This window comes from Dermochelys coriacea, chromosome 1 (assembly GCF_009764565.3).
Source record: "Dermochelys coriacea isolate rDerCor1 chromosome 1, rDerCor1.pri.v4, whole genome shotgun sequence".
Lineage (NCBI taxonomy): Eukaryota > Metazoa > Chordata > Testudines > Dermochelyidae > Dermochelys > Dermochelys coriacea.
The window spans coordinates 206,423,931-206,446,768 of record NC_050068.2 but is presented as its reverse complement, the minus strand read 5'-3'; the positions used below and the strand labels follow the sequence as shown (position 1 = coordinate 206,446,768).

Sequence of the window (22,838 nt, the reverse complement as noted above, 5' to 3'; positions counted from 1 at the left end):
AGTTATTGTTAGGCTTTAATGTCAGCAGCCAGTTGAGATAAATGGGAGTTGTTTACACCTCTCAGCCTGAAATATCAGGTCTATCTGCAGATTAGGGCAGGCATCATTATGCCCATTAATAATAATAATAATAATAATAATATTGAGGGCAGCTGCAATCTGCTCTAGGTGTAGACTTCTAGATCTCAATCAGTTGCCAAAACATCCCTCAGTTAGGTACATTCTGATTAGTGCTCAACCCATCATTTCTGATCATCTTTTTCCACTGATACGAATGTGTTAGAGTTTACCAGCAGAACACCCTGAATAGTTCTTCTGCAAACAAAGGAAGCTTTGCTCTTCTATTTTCTCTCCTCACTAAGTCCCTATTATTTGGCTTTCCCCGACAGATGTCATGCTCCTGTATGGCTCCCCTTGTTAAGATGCTGGTGACTTTGATTCCCTTTCAGCACAGAGTGTTTCTGTAGCTCTGAGCAATGTTTTTCATTGACATGAATCCATTATAGTTATTGATTAACCCATCACCTGTTGACATATTTTTATTATCTGAGGGAGCTCAGAGGAAAATATTTCTTAAGCCTGTTCAATCCAGCAGCACTGTGCTCTACGCCCACAGATACAGACTGCAGTCTTTGAAGAACATGGTGAACACAAGGGCAAAAGTAAGGGGGCCATAAAATACCCCCAACCTTTACTAGCACCAAAAATCCAACCCGCTGTGAGTCCTACAGCCCTTTTACTTATTAATTTCAGGTCTGTACATAGCCAAAATGACAGGTTTCAGAGTAGCAGCCGTGTTAGTCTGTATTCTCAAAAAGAAAAGAAGTACTTGTGGCACCTTGGAGATTAACAAATTTATTTGAGCATAAGTTTTCTTGAGCTACAGCTCCCAGCTAATATTTCCCCATGTTATTTCCCCCCACCCCCCACTGTTCCTCAGACGTTCTTGTCAACTGCTGGAAATGGCCCACCTTGATTATCACTACAAAAGATTTTCTTCCTCTCCCACCCCCCCCCACGCCCCCCTGGTAATAGCTCATCTTAAATGATCACTCTCCTTACAGTGTGTATGATAACACCTATTGTTTCACCTCTGTATATAAATCTCCCTACTGTACTTTCCACTGAATGCATCCGATGAAGTGAGCTGTAGCTCATGAAAGCTTATGCTCAAATAAATTTGTTAGTCTCTAAGGTACCACAAGTACTCCTTTTCTAGCCAAAATGTAGCCATGCAAAATGAAACATTATTACCAATATTATCATCAATGGGGAGTTGTGCCAAAAGTTTTATAATGTAAAGCTGACTTGAAAGTGGGAGTGGAGGGAGACTGAATGGGTGCCCTTTTTTGTTTCTTTAAATAGGGCCTAGAAGATTTTTGTGGTGGGGGTGTTAGTGTATGTGTTGTGGAAGGTAGGAGAGAGGGTTTTTGCTCAATTTTTGCCTTAGAAATATCAGCGTATCCAGTCCTGTCTTTTTTTGCTGAAAGACTTGTGGGCGCTCTCTGAAATGTGGGTTGTGAGTTTTCTCAGAGCTTAACCGAAGAGGCAGGGGTGTTAAATCTTAGGCATCCTTATAACCAAGTGCTTGTCAGTCATTTAAGTGAATAGGTGTTAACAAAAAAGCCACAAAAATGTGTCAGCACACCCAACTGCCACAAGCTGGTCTAGTTCGACCTCTGAGAAGCAGTGTCTATTAGTCAAAATGCACCCCAGAATTCTTTGCATCAGCTACCTTGGCAATGTGGTGACTCTGTGGGTGCTCTGGGGCTCAAGCACCCCCAGAAAAAAATAGGGGGTGCTCAGCACCCACAGACCGTTGCCCTGCCCATTGTTCCACCCCGATGTCCCACCCCTGCTCGGCCTCTTGCCCCATGGCTCTGCCCATGGTGCGGCTCTTCCCACCCCTGCTCCTCCCCTTCTCCTAAGGCTCCCAGCCACTCGCTCCTCTCCACCCCCTCTTTCCATCACTTACCCTTAAGGCAGGAGAGGACAGAAAGAAGCAAGCGGGAGGTGCTCAGCAGTGGGGGCAGAGAGGAACAAGCAGCAGGCATGGGAGGGCCCTCAGGGGAAGAGGCGGAGCAAGGACGGGAAGAGGTGGAGTAGGGGCAGGGCCTGGAGGGATGAGGCCGAGCGGGAGTGGGGTCTCCGGGCGGAGTGGAGCACTCACTGGCAAAAACAAGTCAGCGCATGTGCTTGGCACCATTTTTAAGCACCAATGTAGCTAGTGCAAAGGATTCTGGGAGTTATTGGGAACTAAAAGTGCCTGCTGCACAAAAAATACAGATATAGGGGATATGCTTTGGGAGGAGGAAATTATATAAGGGACTGGCTATGCCAGTGACAGTACAAGAGCAGGCAGTGATGGACACATGGGCGTCAAATCCCATTTTCAACAATGCACTTAAGGTTACCCCTGCCCAAAGTAATCCTCTCTAGGGTGAGAGAGGAATTACAGCTTTATGGCCCATTCAGTTCTTGGTCACTGGTTTGAGATTTCTTAATGAGAGGGCCTGTTTTTTAATGATAGTTTCCAAGATATGGACATCTGCCTCATTTCTCACAATGACAATACTTTTTAAGTGTAATCTCTTATACCTAAAATCTCCCCATCCTGATCCCAAGCATTGAACTCCACAAACTTCTGTTGTGGTTTAGCTGCATAGCCAAGATTAGCCTCAAATACTGGTAAGATAGGGAGACTTTACTTGTGTTCTCTTTTTCCTTCTGCGATAGTATTATTTAATTGAGTTATGCTTGCTATGTCCTCTGGTTTGAACAATACACTGACTATAGTTCCCCACCCACTGAAACTGAGCAAGCAAATTCCCACTCAGGCCCTGCACTGGACCTATGCAGAGATCAAATTCAGGAAAGAGAGTAGGAAATGAAACACACACGCTCTTTGTAAACTAAAGCAAGACCTGTGTTCTATAGGAGGTCAGACTGTATGATCACAATGGTCCCTTCTGGTTTCAGAGGCTATAAAAGACAGTGTAAGGGAAAGCAAGCTTGGACACTTCTCATGCTCTCCTACTTCTATTTTGACCTAAAAGTTAATATGTTTACAAAGTGGAAATGCGCCAGTCACTTTGGGTTAAAGATTTGTAATAGAAGGAGGGCTGATGGTTCTGGGACTAAGGTGTGGAGTTTTTCATAATTCCTCAGATCTAGTGTCCATCAGCGGTGTAAATTCCATTCTCATTATCCAGTGGCCCATGTGAACTGAGTGGTGGTTTACTTGTATTGGTGAGGAGTGGTCACATCACAAAAGCCCACACACATTATAAATTAGCTGCCTTGCTAGCAGTCACACTAGAGAGGTTAAGGACTGAGTGGGCCATGGAGACTGATTTCCCCTCTCCCTCCTAGAATTGGGGACAGGTCAAAGCAGAAGCATATTGGCAGGCTACAGTGTGGGAGCAGTTTGCCCTCCAGCTACCTGTCTGTTCTCTGGCTAAAAAGAGATTTTGATCTCCATTGCTGACCTCTGGGGACCTTTCACAAACAATAAATGATAATAATTAACCTCCACGACACCGGCTGCAGGGTAGTCCCACAGTGACGGGACAATTTTTCACAATAATCTATCTTAATACATGTGATTTTTTTAAAAATATGCTGCAAAACAAGGGGCTACATTCAAAAAGAATGAGCAACACATTTGCATTAATATTATTGTTTTGTTATTGTATTGTGGCAAGGACCCCAAACAGGTCTCTGGGTCCCATTTTATAAGCACTGTACAAAGAAATCACACAAGGCAGTACCAGCTGCCAGAGAGCTCACAATCCAGGATTTGGCAATATATGAATATGCAGACAAATGGTTTGGAGGAAGAGAGGACGAGGTAACAGAAACAGGATGTGTCTGCATAAATTAACAAATGTAGATAGTACATTTTAGTTGGACAACAAGAGACAGGAGAGAAGATCTCTCCTTTTGTAAACAAAATACATCAGCATAAACACTATAATCATATACATGACCCTTTCATTCCCAGATTGCTTCTCACGCATGTTTTGGATGTGCAAAATCTGGCAGATTATCAGAGTAAAGTTCCTAAACACATTTCAAATCCTGTGCTACATAATGAAATTCCCTCTGGCTCCTACTGGCATCTCTGCCTGTGACATATGGTGGAAGATGTCATGTCAGATTTCCAACAGGTCTTGTTGCCTACCAGTGACAAAATCCATCACTGTTATTCCACATGGCAGTGCTAACATATTCCCAGCTAGTCTTGTTCGTGCTAGTCTATTTCCCAGGCCTTGTGATTTCGTTCAGCTCATGATAACATGCATCTGTATGGTCCTGTGCTCTGATTCCCATTAGTCTTCGCAGGTTAGGCAGGACAGGGCTGCATCAGCATTTACACTGGAGCTCTTCAAGAACATCTAAGTAGTACATGCAGTGGTAGTGGATGGTGATTAAGTAGGTGGGGCTGTTTGTTATTATTAAATAATTATGTTGCCATAAGGCCCAGAGACCACAATCAGGATGAGGATCTGATTGTACAAAACACCAAACAAACATGTATAAAGATATGATCCCTACCCCGAAGAGCTTACAATGTAAGAAGACAAGTAACACATGAAAGCTCTGGGAAGAGGGATACAAACTAACACAGTAATTATGTACAATATATAAATTAAAATATATTTGATTACTATAGATAAAGTAAATGCCACCTATCTCCATCTGCTCTGGAGCCCAGACAGCTTGAACTGACTGTTTCTTGTAAATGATGTTGCATGGGAAAAAAACAATTGATTTTTAATAGAGCTGGTTGAAACTCAGAATTTATGTTTTGTGGAAATCTCATTGAAATTGTTACAATCTCAGGAAAATTTTCAGTTTTGTTAAAATGGCATTTTCCAGTGAAAAATTGTTTTGACAAACATGTTCTGGCAAGCTGTGATTTTTAATGCACATGTTATGAAGCCTAGTTTCCCATAAACATGCAGCAGATGTACTGCTTAAACTGCTTGTCGGCACTCTTTTGGGCCTTCATGTCCTTTCCTCACCTTATCTATCATCTCTCATTCATTATCCATGTTTGGACTCCCACCTCTGATCAACCCATGCTACCAGCCTCCATCAGCCACTTACTGAATTTTAAAACAAGCCCCTTTGTGCTTTCTCCCAGGCTGCCCCTCACGGTTGGGAGATGCTCCCCACAAACATCCACACAGCTATCTCATTATCCAACTTCAAATTCCTCCTCAAAACTTCTTTGCCAGGATGCCTCCAAAAACCAGAGCCACTGGTGTGCCGAGACCACTGCCTACCATGCTGACCAATATTGTCTCATTGTTTCTTTGTACCCCCCGTCTGCCTGAATCCAGCTGTTGTCTCTTGTCAGATTGTCAGTTCTTTGGGCAAAGGATCATCTTTCGTTCTTTGTACAGCACCTAGCACAAGGGGGTCCCAATCCATGACAGAGGCTTTTAGGTGCTACAGTGATACAAATAATAATATTAATAGTAATAATAATAATAATAATAGCAGTTACGGAAGTTATCAACTGAAGTCAGCCAGGCATCAATGGAAGAACAAGTGCCTAGATTTCAGTGCTACTAAACTTTGGTCTGGCTTGTAAAGCAAAACACAATTGGGCACAAATAACTGTGCATGATATAATACAGGCTGGTTAATGAGATTTTTTTCCCTTAGGCTAATATGCAGCCAGAGGGACTGAATTCATCCATTGCATATGCACAGATGCACTTCCCCCACAACCGCAGCCCTGACTCCGGCACCCCACACACATACCCAGCCCCCCCCCAGCCCTCTGCCCTGACTCCTGCACCCTCCTCACACACCCCCAGCCCCCTGCCCTGACTCTTGCACATCCACATCCCCACCCCCACCCTGAGCACCAAATGGGAGCTCCTGCACACACACACCTACATTCCCACCTGCACCCCTCGCACCAAATGGGAGCTGCCCAGGTAAGCACTCTACATCCAAACCTCCTGCCCCAATCCTGAGCCCCCTCCCTCATTCTAGCTCCTGGCTAGACCCTGCACCCCAACCCCCAGCCTGCTCCTTTACCCCCAGCCTTGTTCTCAGTGCACTCCCACCCTCAGCTCGGTGCAGAGAGAGGAAGAGAATGGGCCAGAACCAGGGAGAAAGTAGGTACCTACTCTATGTGGACAGGGCGGGGACCCTAGACCGGCAGTGGGCTGAGCGGGGCCAGCAGCCGGGACCCTGGCTGGCAGGAGCTGGCAGATGGAACCCCAGACCGGCAGCAGGCTGAGCCGCTCAGCCCACTGCTGGTCTGGGGTCCCAGCCGCCGCCCCGCTCAGCCCGCTGCCGGTCTGGGGTTCTGGCTGCCAGCCCCTTGCCAGCCAGGGTCCTGGCCACAGGCCCCACTCAGCCCACTGCTGCCTAGGTGAACGGAACCCCAGGCCGGCAGCGGGCTGAGCGGGCCGGCGGTGTAAGATCAGCATTTTAATTTAATTTTAAATGAAGCTTCTTAAACGTTTTGAAAACCTTGTTTACATACAACAATAGTTTAGTTATATAATATATAGACTTATAGAGAGAGACCCTCTAAAAAACGTCAAAATGTATTACTGGCATGCGAAACCTTAAATTAAAGTGAATAAATGAAGACTTGGCACACCACTTCTGAAAGGTTGCCGACCCCTGATCTAGTTGATATGTAGCCCTGCCTTGAGTGCAGGGGACTAGACAAGATGACCTCTCAAGGTCCCTTCCAATCCTACGCTTCTATTGATTCTATTTTTCCCCAACCATCCCAAAAGCTCCAGAAGGCAACGAGCCAAAGATAGTTGGATGCAGCTTGTCAAGCTGATTGCCAGTCAGCCAGGTGAGATTTCTGGAGTGTAATGAGGCACTTCCAGCAGATGTAGGTGACATTTTTTTTGATTAATTGTTGCATTTTTCAGGTCCTGAACCTATTTGCCAAATTTGAGTCAAATTCAATTAATAGATTTGATGCGGGGAGGGTGGGGGATGTTTAGAGTCAAAACATTTTGTTGCTAAATGTTTCATTTAGATGGAGTTGAAATGTTTCATTTTGAATTTTTGATTCAAAATGGCATTTTGATTTCAAATTTGGCCAATTTAAAAAAAAAACCACTTGAAATGGCTGAATCAAAATGCATTTTTAAAAAATTGTTTCACGTCAATCGAAGCATTTTGGTAGATTTGAAATTGAATTTTTTTGAGTTTCAATTGATGGAAAAAAATTGGAAAAATGAGTTTTAGTTTCAGTTTAGCCAGAGTTTTTTTCTGGATTTTTCCGTTTGCCCCCCAAACCAAAAAATCCATTATTTTATCAGCTCTAACTCCTACCCATTGCAGGCCCAGACAGTGAGATACTAAACTCCAGTCCAAACTATTCGGTAGCTGCCAATAGAGAATGCTCTTTGCTCCTCAGATGTCTCTTTTCTATCTTTGATGTCTTTTGCATGTCTCTGTCCTTTTCCTTTTGTTTTTTTTTTCTCCTTTTCACCAGGATTTCACTTAGAGATTCATAGATTCCAAATCTAGAAAGAACCATCGTGGTCATCTAGTCTGAACTCCTGTATAACAGGCCGTAGAATGTCCCTGAAAAAATTCCCAGAGCAGATCTTTTAGAAAAACATCCAATCTTGATTTAAAAATTGCCAGTGATGGAGAATCCACCTGAACCTTGGTAAATTGTTCTAGTGCTTAATTACCTTAACTGTTAAATATTATTTCGTGTCTGAATTTGTCTAGCTCCAATTTCCAGCTATTGGATCATGTTATACCTTTCTCCGCTAGATTGAAGAGCCCATTATCAAATTGTTGTTCCCCATGTAGGTACTTGTAGACTGTAATCAAGTCATCCCTTAACCCTCTCTTTATTAAGTTAAATATATTGAGCTCCTGGAGTCTGTCACTATAAAGGATGTTTTCCAATCCTTTAATCATTCTCATGGCTCTTCTCTGAACCCTCTCTAGTTTATCAGCATAATTCTTGAATTGGAACATCAAAACTGGACACAGTTTTCCATCAGTGATCACACCAGTACCAAATACAGAGATAAAATAACCTCCTACTCAAGAAGATTTTCTGTTTATGCTTCCAAGGATCACATTAGCCTTTCAGCCACAGCATCAGACAGAAAGCTAATGTTCAGCTAATTGCCCATCACAACCAGTGTTCCCTCTAAGCTGGCCTCCCAAGAGTCAATCAAGTGCCACGCACATCTGGAGACTTGTGTTCCAGTGCCCCTCCCCATCCTGTTCTGCAGCCACACTGCTCCTGCCCTCTGCCTTGGAGCCCCTAGCCAGCTGTTCCCAGGTCGGGGCCCTCCTGCTTGCTGTGCAGGGCGGAAGGGGGTGCTGATGTCAGGGTGTCCCCTTTCTCCCCCCACCAATGTACCCCATCTCCGCAGAGCTGGAGAGGGGGGACAGGGCTCAGGAATAGGATAGAAATGCTTGCGACTGCTGCAGTCTGAATGAGCCTTCAGAATGCCTCTCTGCTTAAAGAGACAGCGCATGGTCTCTCAAACACTTCCCCAGCAGCCAGCACACACACACTCTGTCTTTGTCTCACACTCATACACACACACTGTCTCGCTCTCATATACACACACTATCTCTCTCTCACACAAATACACACACACTGTCTCTGTCTCACACAGACATGCACGCATGCACACAGTCTTTCTCTCTCTCTCTCTCACAAACACACACACACACACTGTCTTTCACACTCACCTCCCAGTGCATTTCATAATTTTATTTCTCTCTTATGCTTCATTTAATTGTTCGAGTAATGAGTTCTAAAATGCCTAACCTGTCCTGGCTGGAGTAATTATCCCTATGGTAACCTTTAAAAAATATATATTAAATCTAGGTTTTTTGTTTCTACTGGTGATGCACATCTGCACATTACGTCGATATTGGTGTACATAACAAAATTAATTCTGCACATGGATGGAAAAAATTAGAGGGAACATTGACTACAACCCTCAATCTTTTTCAGAGTAACTGCTTCCCAGGATTGAGTCTCCCATCCTGTAAGCATGGCCTACATTCTTTGTTCCTAGATGGATAAATTTACCCGAATTTAAATGCATATTGCTTGTTTGCTCCCTATATACCAAGCGATCCAGATTGCTCTGTATCAGTGACCTGTCCTCTTCATTATTTATCACTGCCTCAACTTTGATGTCATCTGCAAACTTTATCAGTGATGATTTTATGTTTTCTTCCAGGTCACTGATCAAAATGTTAAATGGCATAGAGCCAGGGGTGAAATTAACACAGAAGACTTACTGGTATGGAGAAGGGGCGCGGCTTAGGGCAGAAGGGCCAGGACCTCAGGTGGAAGGGTCCCTACCAGCAGGGCCGCTGATGGAGGGGGGAAAAAGGGGCAGCGATGTTAAAGCACTGGCATGGCAGCGCTTTAACGTTGGCTGCGTACGGGCCGGTACTGGCGACCACTTCTTACCGGTACTCCATACCAGCCTATACCAGCCCACTTTCACCCCTGCATAGCGCCAAGAGCCTATCCCTCTGGTACCCCACTAGAAACTCACCTGCTTGATGATGAGTGCCTGTTTACAATTACTTTTTGAGACCTATCAGTTAGCAAACTTTTAATCCATTTAATGTGTATCATGTTAATTTTATATCATTCTAGTTTTTTAATCAAAATATCATGCAATCCCAAATCAAATGCCTTACAGAAGTAATTACATCAACATAATTACCCTTATCAACTAAACTTGTAGTCTCATCAAAAAAAGATATCAAGTTAGTTTGCCAGGATCTGTTTTCCATAAACCCATGCTGATTTGCATTAATTATATTACCCTCCTTTAATTTTTTATTAATCAGATCAACTGTATCAGCCATTCCATTTTTTTGCCTGGGACTGATCGCCTTCAATCGCCTAGATCGTTCCATTTATTTGTTTTAAATATTGGCACAACAGTAGCTTTCTTCCAGTCTTCTGGAACTTCCTGAGTGTTCCAAAACTTTTTGAAAATCAACATTTATGGTCCTGAAAACACCCCAGACAGTTCTTTTAAAACTCTTGGAAGCAAGGTATCTGGACCTGCTGGTTTAAACATGTCTAATTTTGATACCTACTGTTTAGCATCCTCCTATGGTGCTAATAGAATGGAAAGTGTTATTTTATTATATGACTACATCTGTTTTTTCCCAAATACAAAACAGAAGTATTTATTGAACACTTCTGCCTTTTCTGTATTGTTCTTGATAATTCTATCATCTACACCTTGTGTTCTTCTTTCTGGATCAGTATGGAAACAATGAACTATTATTATTCTTTAGTGCTGACAACATTCTTGGTGCTGTACAGTTCACAAAAGTTTAGATAGTCCCTGCTTTCAAGAATTTACGGTCTAGAATGGTGGTTCTAGATTATCTTCCTCGCATGGTGTATTTGAGAAAATGCCAACTTTCAAATAAGATTTAAATAAGATTTAAGGTAAGGGGTGAAATCTTACTCCTGTTTAAGTCAGTGGCAAAACTTCCATTGACTTCAATGTGTCCAGGATTTCACTCAAGGGCCTGACCACTAGTGGGAATAAAGGATTCCATCGCACTTTCCATGAGAGTGCAGGTAATCCAGGGTCTTTGCCCAAATTCCAACTAGTGCAAATACATTCTGTCCTCCCAAAATTTGTCCCCCAGTACTCAGGCTAGAGCTGATCAAAAAATAAAAGGAGAAAATGTTGAAATTTTTTTAAATGCTCTCTCTTTAAAGAAAATCAAACATTCACATAATTTCAGTCAGCTTCCATGACTGGCTGAAAAGCAGGGAACATTTTTCATGATCATTCTGTTAAAAAGTTTACCAATTATTTTTTTAAAAATTGTCAAAATTCAGAAAGTTCTGACCAGCACTAATGAGTAGGGTACAGAATCCTTCACTTCTCTCCCTAACCTGCTGTGAAGCATTACTGTGCACTGATAAACAACTACCACCTTTCACACCAGAGCTGGGGAAGTGATGCCTTTTAAATCCCACACATTGTGAGATCTGTGGATTGAAATTACTAGAGGTATTATTAATAAAATATTCTTATAAATCAATTTCAGAAAGGCCTTTTTCTTGTTCCTGAAATACCTTTTTGATCTTAAAGTGTACCCTTTTCTCTCTTGTACTTGAATAACTACTCTCTCTAACAGCTAATAAGAAAAAGGAAAACTAGTGGAACAGACTCCTTTCCCCTCTACTCATTTTATCTTCCTCAGATCAGTCCCTGGATTGGTTCAAAGAAGAAATGCCTGTGTTTGATTAAACCCAGACTGAGTTGAGTAAACAGCTGGGAAACTCTTTTGGACTTTCGAACTTGCAGGCAGACGATTTGCAATCTGCCTGACTTTGTCCCTGCAGCTGCTCTAACAAGAAAATCAGCAAGAAGAGTTTGTTTTTAGGAGACCACAACAGACCATTTTGGCCAAACATCTCATTTGTTTTTGTATTTGCCAAAGTGAGAAAGCAAAGTGAGGAAAATGGCACAGTTGAAGGTAAGTGATACTGTGACACCCAAGAGCCTGTGTGTGTGAGAGAGAGAGAGAAACATGCCATCTCTTTCTCCCCCTGCATCTCCACTTTCTTGTTAGCAGTTCCATAGCTCTTTAAAGAGTGGGGAAAGGGAACTGCTAGAACATGTCTGCAATGAGGTGCTTAATGTGTGGGGTGGAGCGCAGTAACTGGGGAGGTTTGGATAATTAGGATGATGTAGCGGGAAAGTTGTCTATTGTCTAAACCTGAAGTCCACGTGTGAGTTAGGGGTGGTTCTCTTGACAGAGATACCAAGTCTTATTTAAATTTAAAGTTTCTCATTTTTAAAAATTCATTTCAAGGTAGGTTATAAAGTCTCCCTTTCTTGTAGGAAGGATTTTGTTGTGTTTAGTTTGGGATGTTGTAAATCTCCCATAAGCAGATTGTCTCAGTTCAGGAGTCTTTCCATCTGAACTTTTGTCATCCCCCTCCCCCAGCATACCTCTTCCTGCTGATCTAGCTGCCTGGGGGTGTTCCCCAACCATCCAATGACATTTATCTTGCAACATCTGCCCTGCTGTTGCAACCCTCTTAAACTAACACCAAAGCTTTAAATCATAGAAAAGTAGTTAGAGCAAGGGACTGTTAGGACTCCTAGATTTTAAACCTGGCTTTACTACTGACTTTCTAGTTATCTTAGGCAAGTCACTTCACTTCTCAGTGTCTCTCTATGTAAAATGGGGAGAATGATACTGACTTATCTCACAGGGGGACTGTAAAATATTAGTGACTGCAAGCTTTGGGAAAGATAACCAAGCTGTTTGGAGATACAGATCTCTGAGACAATGGCAGCTTTTATCCTGAAGAACAGGATTTCCATTTAAGTGCCTAGACAGTTTAAGAATGAAGTTCCTGAGCCAGCTACCCCCTTTCATGAAGATCCTGTTCTTCACTGAAGATGTTGCTGTGTCAAAGATCCTCATCCTTTCAGGAGGAAAATTAATCTTTCAAAAACTTGGAAATCCATACTTCAAATATAACAGTATGTGTCTGTTAAGGGTGATCTACACATACACAAAAGTTAAATCATCTAACAGCACATACCATCTACTCTTCCACCCAGAGATATGTACTTCACTAATAGCATGGCCATTTTTCATTACAGAATGAACCACCACAACCTTAACTCTGCCCACATGAGCGGCGGAAATCTGGAGTAACGGGACAGCTGGAAGTCCCGCATCAAATAGTGGCAGAGTTAAGGTTATAGTGCATTGACTGTGGCATAAGAAAGCTGTGCTCTAGTGAAATGTTTATCTCTGGGTGAAGGAGTAGTGGTTATGTCCTGTTATATGCCTTACCTGTTCATTTCCTTGCTTTTGTGGTTTTATATTAGGTGTTATGTGTAGACTAATCTTAACTGATGCACAATGTAATGTTTTTGTGTCTGAATTAATACATTATTTTTCAGTATCACACAGCAGTAGTTGAAAAATGTATTATTCAAAACGCTTGAAGAGGGGCACTAATTATATTCCAGTCTATCTATTCAGACTTCAAAAGCATTTTTCCAGGCCTGCTGTCTAATCTCTCCAGCAAAAGGTTATGGTTTATAGAGAACTCCACTTTGCATCCCAGTCATTCAAATCCATGGATGTTTAATTTTTTATGTTGCACTGGGCTTTTATCTCCCCCATTTTACTTAAAAAATGTCAAAACAAAGACAAAAGTGTAATCAAACGTATTTTTAAGATCACATTTACATAGACTGCGGCAGGATTATGAGAGAAACACACATACACTAGAAACTTTGCAAACTTTTCTTTTCACAGAAAAACCTTCTCCCCAGGTCCCCTGAGCTCTCCCTTCACCAACCCACCCACACAACCCACTGGGATGGTTAGAAATAGTGGTAAGAATAATGAAAACAGACCAGGAGTGATTCCCAAGGGAGGTAGCTTGTAATAATTATCTTGTTTGATCTCACATATAAGAACTTGGTGAAGGGGACATTTCAAACAGATTTCAGGGTTGGGGTTTTTTTAACCTTACCAGCTTTTCTGAAGAAATTACTAATATGGGTCCCAGTCCTGTAACTAAGAAAAGGAGTACTTGTGGCACTTTATCATCCGATGAAGTGAGCTGTAGCTCACGAAAGCTTATGCTCAAATAAATTTGTTAGTCTCTAAGGTGCCACAAGTACTCCTTTTCTTTTTTGCGAATACAGACTAACACGGCTGCTACTCTGAGTCCTGTAACTGGATCTATGGAGGCAGATCTTTACCCCTATATGGAGTCCCACTGAAGCTGGGGGCTCCACTCTCCTGGATCAGACTGTTCAGACTGGATCAGAAAAGTTCAAGCCAGGGAATCCACTACATTTCATTGCCGTGTTATTTGTCTAAACTTTTGTGAATTCAGAGTTGGTGAAAGGTGCTGGAGTAACAGCCCTGGAGAGTGAAGCCCTCTCTTTATCCACAGAGCTGATACAGCATGGGCAGTAGCAGGGCAAGTTTCCCACATGGTACTCTGACTATGATTTTTAGGGTGTGTCCACAGTAATGAATGTGTGACTGTAGTAAGGGTATGCTCACTCACAGGAGCTTTAATCTAACTAACACATGTAACAATAGTAAAGACGTGGTATGGACACTGGAACAAGCTAGCAACCCAAGTAAGTACCCAGGGTTCCTGGTGGGTTTGTACTGGGGTGGCTAGCCTATGTCCCCACATCTTCACTACTGTTGTTACCTGTGCTAGCTAGATTAAAGATAGCGTGGGTGTGCCTACCAACAGTACAGTTATACCTTCATTTGTGATGTGGATATACCTTTGGTGGTGAGAGGGGAGTTTGGTTTCAATGGCCTTTTCAGTCCTTGGCCGTTCTGGTGAGACTATCAATATGCAGTCCAGTTGGTGCCAATTGTGATAGTGCTTTGTAACGGGGCCACCTATTCACTAGGACTTGGACTTAGATCCTCCAAACTACCGTCCCACAGTGGCAATTATTGTTGTCACTATCGGTATGGATTGGATTCAAACCAGTGATAGAGCTCATCTCGCCAGAGCCATCTGCACCCAACCCTCTTCAACATGGTTTTATTATTTTTGCCAGTTTGAGAAATGTGCTCTAAAGTAACATTCAAATAACTGTCGTAGTGTAAAGGACTCTGGGGTTATACATTCAGCTTGGTGTAGCCAGAGGAAAATGCTGCAGAGTTATAGATTGATCTCTAAGGGAACAAGTCTTTTGGAATTTGCTATAGCAAAAGGCAAAGTACAACTAAATAAAATACAAGTCCTTGAAAGCAAGTCAGTACTAAATAAATAGCAGGACAATGTCTCCCTGCCCACAGCTACTGCCACGCCAAGAAAAAGCAGTTGTCTTTTGGAGGCCCTTAGTGCAGTTACCTGTGATTTATTCTTTTTTTCTGTAGCATCTGGAAAACTCATTTGACAAACAATGCCACAGCAGCAGCTTCCTTCACTCCTGCCAGTACACTGCAGCTGAGATGGGGAAGCTTGAGCAGGGCTCTGACAGTGCTTGTATGACAGGTCTCTAAATATCAACTCCTCCCTGACTCGACTGAATCCCATAAAACCTGCAACCCCCACCGCTGAATCTCTGGGCTCTGTGTATTGATAGGGGATGACTAATGCCTCTGCAGCTACCCACTGACTGTGTAAAGTATGAGGGGAACAGACAGTAGCTCAGTCTGTCCAAAATCTGCCTGCATCCCAGTGCTCTCAAGTCAGTCCCATGCTCTCGGCTGTGTTAGATGCAGTGCAGCAGATTGTGGACTCGCAGCAGATTCAGTCATGAGGTGCTTTTGATATTTCATTTCACAGCAAACAGGAATGAATAGATTTTTTTAGGGTATCCTAATTTGGGTGCAGCTGGGATTCTGTCCAGCTGATAGATTGGGTTACCTGAGGGGGTTTAAAGCTTTTTAGATTTGAGGGAGCTGATGGAGTCAAAAAAAAATTTCACACAGCAGAGAGCTGAACAATGATCTCATCTCTTTTCCCCATATGTTGCTGCACTGTGGACATCATGTATCTGAGGATTTCTCTAGCTAGATTAGCGGACCCGCGATCTAATCATGTCTCTGAGAACCACAAACTATCCCACCCCTCATCAGTTTTAGTTCAGAACATTTCACAGGCTCATATAATATTCTACGCATGATCACATGATGTCTCTTCCATATGCAGCAGGCTTTTTGCATTAACCCTCCCCTCACTGTGGAGCTGATATGGTGCATCAGGCCTGGCCCTGGAAAAATAAGGTGCATTCCCCCTCCCCATCACACATATGCTTATGCCACCATGAAGTGAGCTGTAGCCCACAAAAGCTTATGCTCTAATAAATTTGTTAGTCTCTAAGGTGCCACAAGTCCTCCTTTTCTTTTTGTGGATACAGACTAACACGGCTGCTACTCTGAAACTCACCATGTTTGCATCTTTGATAAAGGTGAATGCAGTGAGTCAGGCTGGTTTAATTCTGGAACTGCTGCAGTCCCATCAGATCTTGCTGCAGTTCTGTTTGTGGGGGAGCTCCATTACAATACATTTGCCAGGACTGCCTCTGGTGACCTGCAGTTTTGCATATCAATTTGCATCTTGCAGCACTGCTTGCGGAAACACATGGAGACCAGAGTCCCAGTGACTTATTCATTTGCAGGAGGAACAACAGGGAACTTTCCTCCTATAAACCACTGGTTCCCAACTGTTTGCACCTTTAGAGCCAGCAGGTTTGGATTAAGGTGATCTGTGGCTCCCTGCACATAATGCCATTGGGAGCTTCATGGCCCCTTCCCTATGCCATATTCCTGCCCCTGAGCTGCAGTAGCTGTGGCAGGGTGCTCCCTCTACCATTCCACAGAGATGTCCCCTGTCCCCGTCATATTCATTTATTTCCCTCAGGATCCCTTCCTGCCTCCTGACAATAGTGGAAAGTGGCAATTTTGATTAATGGCAACATTTCCTGAGGTTTATCTTGATCATCCCAAGATCATGAGCAGCTTTTAAAAATCATTGAATATCGTGAGTTCTGTGATCATATCACAAGAATTGCTGTCTCTGCCAGTTTCAATGCAGTTTGAGATTATTGTAACAGCTAGTTGAATACACTAATAAGCCCATCTAACCCCTATTCTTAAATGTTGAGTATTTCCACATCCACCCCCTGTGAATTTTTCTGTAGTTTGCATTATCATTTGCTAACTATGCAGTGTTAGGACATAGTGTTTACTGTCTTGAATGGTTTTCCACTTGGGACCCCTAGAAATGTCACAAATAAATCTCCGGAGAACACACACACACACACACACACTCTTTGCAAGCCAGATGCTTTAAGTGTCACAAGATGCGGGTGAGAGGATTGTTTGAGACATTTTTAATCCTTCCAACCCCAAACATCAGCTGCCTGACCCAATATCAAGAAACCTGAGGCCTTGTCTACAGAGGGTGTTCAGCCACTGTTGTAAATTACACTGATGTATCTGTACTGGTGCAAATATTCCCTTACCACCTTTAGCAGGGGAGGTAGTGTGACTCGACAACAGGGAGTGAGAGAAGTCCAAACAAATGTGTAGCAAGGTGGGGGCTACTGCTAATTGCTGATATTCCTAGTAGCTGGTGTCCAGTGCCAGTAAAAACTAAAAGGGCCAGCTCCCAGAGGTAAATGGGATCCAGGATTGTGCAGATGAACCTTGTGCTCACAGGGGGGAAAGAAGGCTGAAGTCTTTGCAGACTGAGCTTCCCCACCACCCCCCCTTATGTCGAGTAGGGGAAAGAGATTGCACAGCTGAACTGAATCGCTTGGTTTGTGACCAAAGCTCTGTAATCCACACCTGAGCCAATAAAAGGCCTGGTACCTGGAGAGCTGGGATGGGCAAAGTAGCTCCCCCTCCCCAAGGTATAATTAATAAACTTGCAGCTTGCTGTTTAAACCCATCCCATGTGCCTGTCAATCATTCACCTGCTACCCTAGTCAAACCCTAAAGTACACTTTCTGCCCTGGTGTGAATGGTGACTTGCAACAGTGCAGTTTATCATGGTTTGAAACTGGGGTTAGCCCACTGTTAGGTTTGGGGGACCAGGGTAGGAGGAAGGGCTGTGAGGAGCCCAGCTCTCTTCCCTGCTGCCCTTGCAACAGGCAGGAGCTGTATGCCTAAGGAAAAACGAGGACTGAAAACATCACCCCCTGCTCTGGAGCCCATCCAGGCAGAACAGCCCTAGGAGGATGTGCAGATCACTTTCTCTAGTGTGGATCCCCTGTGTGCACATCAGTTTAGAAAACTGATAAAACTTTTAAAATATTGCTCGTCTAACATGGCAGTGGGTGTTGGACATTAACTGAGCTCAAACCCAGTCAGACGATATCAGTTTGGTGCATATCAGTGACATAGTTTGAGCTCCAGGTGTGTGCGTGCATGTGCACACACAAAATTACTGACAGGTCCTTTAACAGGGGGCACTGTATGTCAGACCCCCTACTACCCAAATGACTTCAGATTTGCATTACTAACCATGTACTGGAGCCCAGTAAGTCACACCAGTTTATAAGACAGCATGGGCATGCAAGCAGATGTTCCAGCACTTAGAAAAATCACCTTTTACAGAGTAACCTTGTCTCAACATTAACTCCGGTAGAGCTAGCACTCCTCCATAATGTCAGCGAAGTGCTTTGATTTCCTTGTGTGGAAGGGGCTACCCAAGGGTATTATTATTCCTGAACCCAGGCATACTGTTATCTTGCATATCTAAAAAGTGCCGTCATGATATGGTGCTGGGTGCATTCACATGTGCAGACAGATTAGACTGAAAAGGAACCCTGGCTATGTCTGCCAATATCATCATTGGTTAATGAAGATAGCTAAACCCTTGTTCACATATTGCAAAGTCAGTCCTCTGAAATAACCAAACCGAAATAGATCACTTGGCAAAGTCAAACTGTACCCAAAGAATTTGGAAAGAGCACATCTGTTTATTTTTAAACATTTATGAATGAGTGTACGTTTGTGTTATTATTTCATAGTACATGCCAGGATTTGGTAATGAATGTGTCTCTGAAGATCCACGCTGCCCTGGAGCTTTACCAGAAGGACAGGTACTGATTTATTAATTTTTTTAATAGCAAGGAGTAATGTGAGCACCTGTTCCTCTGCTATTTTGAGTCTCAAGATGCAACCATGAATCTCAAGCTTGCCACTACAGAAATGTTCAGGAGCATCCTTTTTGCATCATTAGAACTGTGCATTAGTAAAAGTTATAGTTAAGGGTTTCCAGTCAAACTTTCTATTTTCAGTCATTCATAACTTTCCAAAGTTTTCACCTTTGGGGCTGAAATTTCCAGGCCTGGTCTCTGTCCCAGAGTGATTTTTTTGGGGAGGAAGTTGGAATAAAAATAGTTCAACTATGTTTGAGAATGAAGAGAGGGGGGAAATTAACATTTTCCTCATTTAAAAAAAAATTCATGCGACTTTTTCTCTCAGCTCTAGGTCTGATGTGGATTGGGATAGAAGCTTGAAATCTGGGAGAGAAATAGCCCTACAGAGAAGTGTTTCATTCAAAACTGATTTTGATTAGACTGAGCAATGAGTCCATGATAGGGCAGTGTCTCCTTTCTAGGGATGGGGGCAGGGAATAATTAGCGTGTCATGAGATGACGGGCTCATTACAAAAATGTTAAAAGTGAATAAAATAGAATAATTTATTTCCAAATATATTAGATTTTTAAAAAATTCTTTTATTCTTGTTGTTTAAATGAAGGCCTGCAGGCCTCACTCTTACTATTCAACTTAGAGAAATAAAAGCAAGTCATCAGAAAATTAAAGACTATGGACCCAGATCTAGTTTCATTTACACCAAAGTAAATCCACTAAGCCTGATTCTCCACCATCTTGCATGTTGTATAAGTGCTTATACTTGGGCAGAGTGGGCATAAAACCCACCCGCAGCAGGATGGTAGCATTTTACACCCTGCTCTGCATTCTGTAAAAGTGTAAATGCACAAGGTGCAAAGATGTGGAGAATTAGGTCCTGGAGCATAAACTGTATGCATATGAGGGAAGAGTTAAGATTGTATAGAGAACCTCAGCTCTGGCATTTCCTGACTTTTGATGACTTCTAATACTATTGTTTTTTGCCAGGAGTGTATACTATAGACAATTAAACACAAGTCACGGATGGGTTAAATGCAATCTAGAGGCCCACCCACCTCCACAATGCAGCCTACATAACTATAGGTCTCACTATGCAGTGCTCCATCCTGAGGCCTCGCATGCTTATTACATGCTGGGACTTGTAATCTCCAAGGTTTAAACCCATCCCATGCTCTATTCCAATGCTCTATTCAAAATGAGGGCAACTGCAACCTGCACTAGTTTATGCAAATTAGATGTAGCCCTCAGACTCCTGGTTGCCTATGCAGCACCTTCAGTTGGGCAAAGTTTGGTTGCCCCAGACAATACACAGTGTCAAAACCGTTAATACAAGATTTGAGAATGAGTAAAAAATACCAGGTCCCAAAGGTCCCCTCTGCAGTATTTATAAGGCAGGCATCTGTAATGATGCAAGCTAAGATAAATACAACAGGGGCTATTGATCCCCCCCGCTTCAGAGCCTAGCATACTCACAAGGTGAGGTTTAAGGATTGAAGAACTAGGTGCATTATGAAGGTTTTACATTTTACTCTCACACACCTGGCACTGGCTGCTGTTAGGGGAGAATGGGAGACTGCGTGGACCACAGGTCTGTTTTGGTACAGCAGGGTGGCAGGATACCAGGCTAACTACAGGTGGACTATAGGTCTGATCTGGTACAGCAGGTAGCTGGAGATACCAAATGAGGTGGACTATTTGTCTGTTCCACTAAGGCATTTATTTGGGCGCCTTTGTTTCACACTAAATTCACAACAAAGAGATGTCAGTCTAATTAGATGAAAACCTTTAGCCACTTTCCTTGAAGAACAAATATTTCACCTATAAACTCATAGGAATTGTTTCACTCTACAGCGGCCAGAACCAAGGGAAAGGCAGAGCGAAGTGCGGGAGTTTGCACCCCGCTGAATCACTGAGCTGATTGTTCTGAAACCTTGCACAAATTCAAAAAATTCCACAAAAGCCACCAGTGGGAGCTAACCCCATTAGCATCTGGAGGCACTGTCCCATTTTTAATGTCCACTGTATGGATCCTTTCCCTAGTTGAGGGGTAGTATAGTTAGGGGAATCAGGGAAGTGATGGAGGGAAGTATTCATTCACTGTGCAGTGATTGTACACTTACATACATTTGCTGCAGCTTCCGTAGGGCTATGGGCCAGGGGCCTTTACCAGCACTCTGCAGACAGTGCAGCTTTCTTACCAAGAGCCCGGTAAACATAAAACATGGGACAGGAAATCCCAGTTCTAGAATCCTGATCAGCCCCTCCAAACATCTTGATGATAAAACAATGTGCTTGATAACCTGATTGATGTTTTGGTTGCTTTATTGATAATTCCCCTTTCCTTCGACAGCCCCATAAGCGTTGCTCCTTAGTGGTTGCTCTAGAACTTGGTGCATACTCTAGCCACTTCTGTTGATTCCTTAGAGCACTGTGTAAGCTTCAGTGTATAGGGAAATTGATCTCAGAGGCTGGCTGATACGCATTGTATCTCTAACCTCATGAGAGATGGAGGCACCATGCAAATATCCCCACTGGTTAATCCTGTTATCAGTGAGCAGAGGGTGAGGCCATTGACAAGGTCCGTACCATTCTGAGTGAGTGGACCAGGCTCCAGACCACCTAGAGGAATTGGGAATTTTCTTTGTGCTGATGAGACTAATACTAATACTTGTACAGTCGTCTTTAACCTGTTTCCATCATTTTCTCTTTTGATGTAGAATAACCCTCAGGTCTGCCCATATGGTCTGTATGCAGAACAGCTCTCGGGCTCTGCCTTCACCTGCCCCAGGTCCACCAATAAGAGAAGGTACCATGACACTGTCCTGGAACAGCCATGATATATTGCTGCATGCAGGCAGCAAGGCTGGTGGTGAGATCTGATTGTACATACTCAGTGTTTCCTGAGCTTGTAAACAACTCCACTGCATGCTGGGAGGGGGAACTGTTTGGAAGGGAGAGGAAAAATCTCAGTGGAGTGAAGTAGGAGGTGGATCGTTTGTGAGGGATGGGAAGGCCATGCTGGGAGTGGGGTGGGGTGCAGATCAAAGAGGGAAGGTTTCAGTAGGATCTGGAGAAAGGGACAAAAGGTCTCAGGGGAGGCTGATGAGGATGAGCTGGTGAGGAAGAGGAAGGTCTCATGGAATGGGATCTGTGGGTGAAGAGGGAGGGATAGTTTCTCTGAGAGGAGGATCTGAGAGCTCTGGGATATGAGGTGAGGGTCTCAGTCCAGTTGCTAGTGGCTATCACAAAAACACATTCTCAGAATGGCCCCTTGTTGGCAGTGTCAGAAGATGGGCTGTGGGACTTGAACTTTCCTCTCATCCTAGAGAACATCCCTGTGGGTCAGGGCCTACTGGCAGTGACTGGTGTGGGGGAAGTTCCCGCTGCCGCCACCAGGCTGTATTTGATCTGTGGATAAGTAGAAGCGTCGGTCTGTGGGCTGTCAAACTGGCACCTGGCACCAGCATGCAATTTACCACAAAGAATTCTCATCAGGTGCTGGAAACAGTGGGTTGCTGCTTTGAAGAAAAAGTCCTGAAGTTCAGGCCATTGTCTGATTGCAAGATATTGGTTTATCATGTCACTGCTCCAGCAGAGGCTTTCTATCCCCTCCATTGTTCAATCAAATGAAAGGCAGATGCACCATATGAGCTGCCTAGCAGTGCTCTGCTCTCAAGGCTGGTGCCATCTCTCAGGGTACGTGGAAAAGGTGATGACTCATTGTTTCTGCATGGAAATGTCCTTGATGGAAATTTTCCATCTCCCAAGGAAGAGCTCCTTCCCCCACCCAAACTGCAGTGAGCAACCTTAACAAGGAGAGAGGCTGTGGCATCCCTGTTTGTTGCCTTCCTGAATATCTCTGGCCACCTGCCTGGTTCAAAGCCCATCTCCTGGCTTAGCCCATTTTCTGTGTGCATGCTAGCTCAGGCACCAGGTGTAGAGAGGAAGGGAGGCTCAGGAACTGGCATAGTGGACAGAAAGGAAGTAGAGTGCAGATCCATTTATCCAAAGGTTCAGGGCCTTGGGCTATATCAGGGCTTCAAAGGAAGGGAGGCCTGTGGCAGAAAGCGGGGCTAGGCTGGAACTCAAAGCCCAGGCCTGACTCCCTCTGAAGTGTTCAAAATGCAAACTCAGATGTGGCTCTTGAGCCTCTCTCTAGCTGAATGGGCATGCTCTGAGCTCCT

At 43.6% G+C, this 22,838-nt stretch overlaps 1 protein-coding gene across 4 annotated transcripts in view; it reads left to right on the top strand.

Annotated features, from left to right (window-relative positions):
• The window catches only part of HGD (homogentisate 1,2-dioxygenase), a 58,469-nt gene that overhangs the window by 2,198 nt on the left and 33,433 nt on the right, over positions 1 to 22,838 (top strand). For 2 of the 4 annotated variants that reach the window (XM_038374881.2, XM_038374872.2), the window contains 3 exons: positions 11,233 to 11,508; positions 18,528 to 18,599; positions 21,372 to 21,460. In XM_038374881.2, the coding sequence (XP_038230809.1) occupies positions 11,494 to 11,508; positions 18,528 to 18,599; positions 21,372 to 21,460 (176 nt within the window). In that variant the 5' untranslated portion in view covers positions 11,233 to 11,493. Of the gene's footprint in view, positions 1 to 5,905; positions 5,955 to 11,232; positions 11,509 to 18,527; positions 18,600 to 21,371; positions 21,461 to 22,838 lie in introns of those variants that run through there. The other 2 variants (XM_043512729.1, XM_043512730.1) reach the window with 2 other exon arrangements.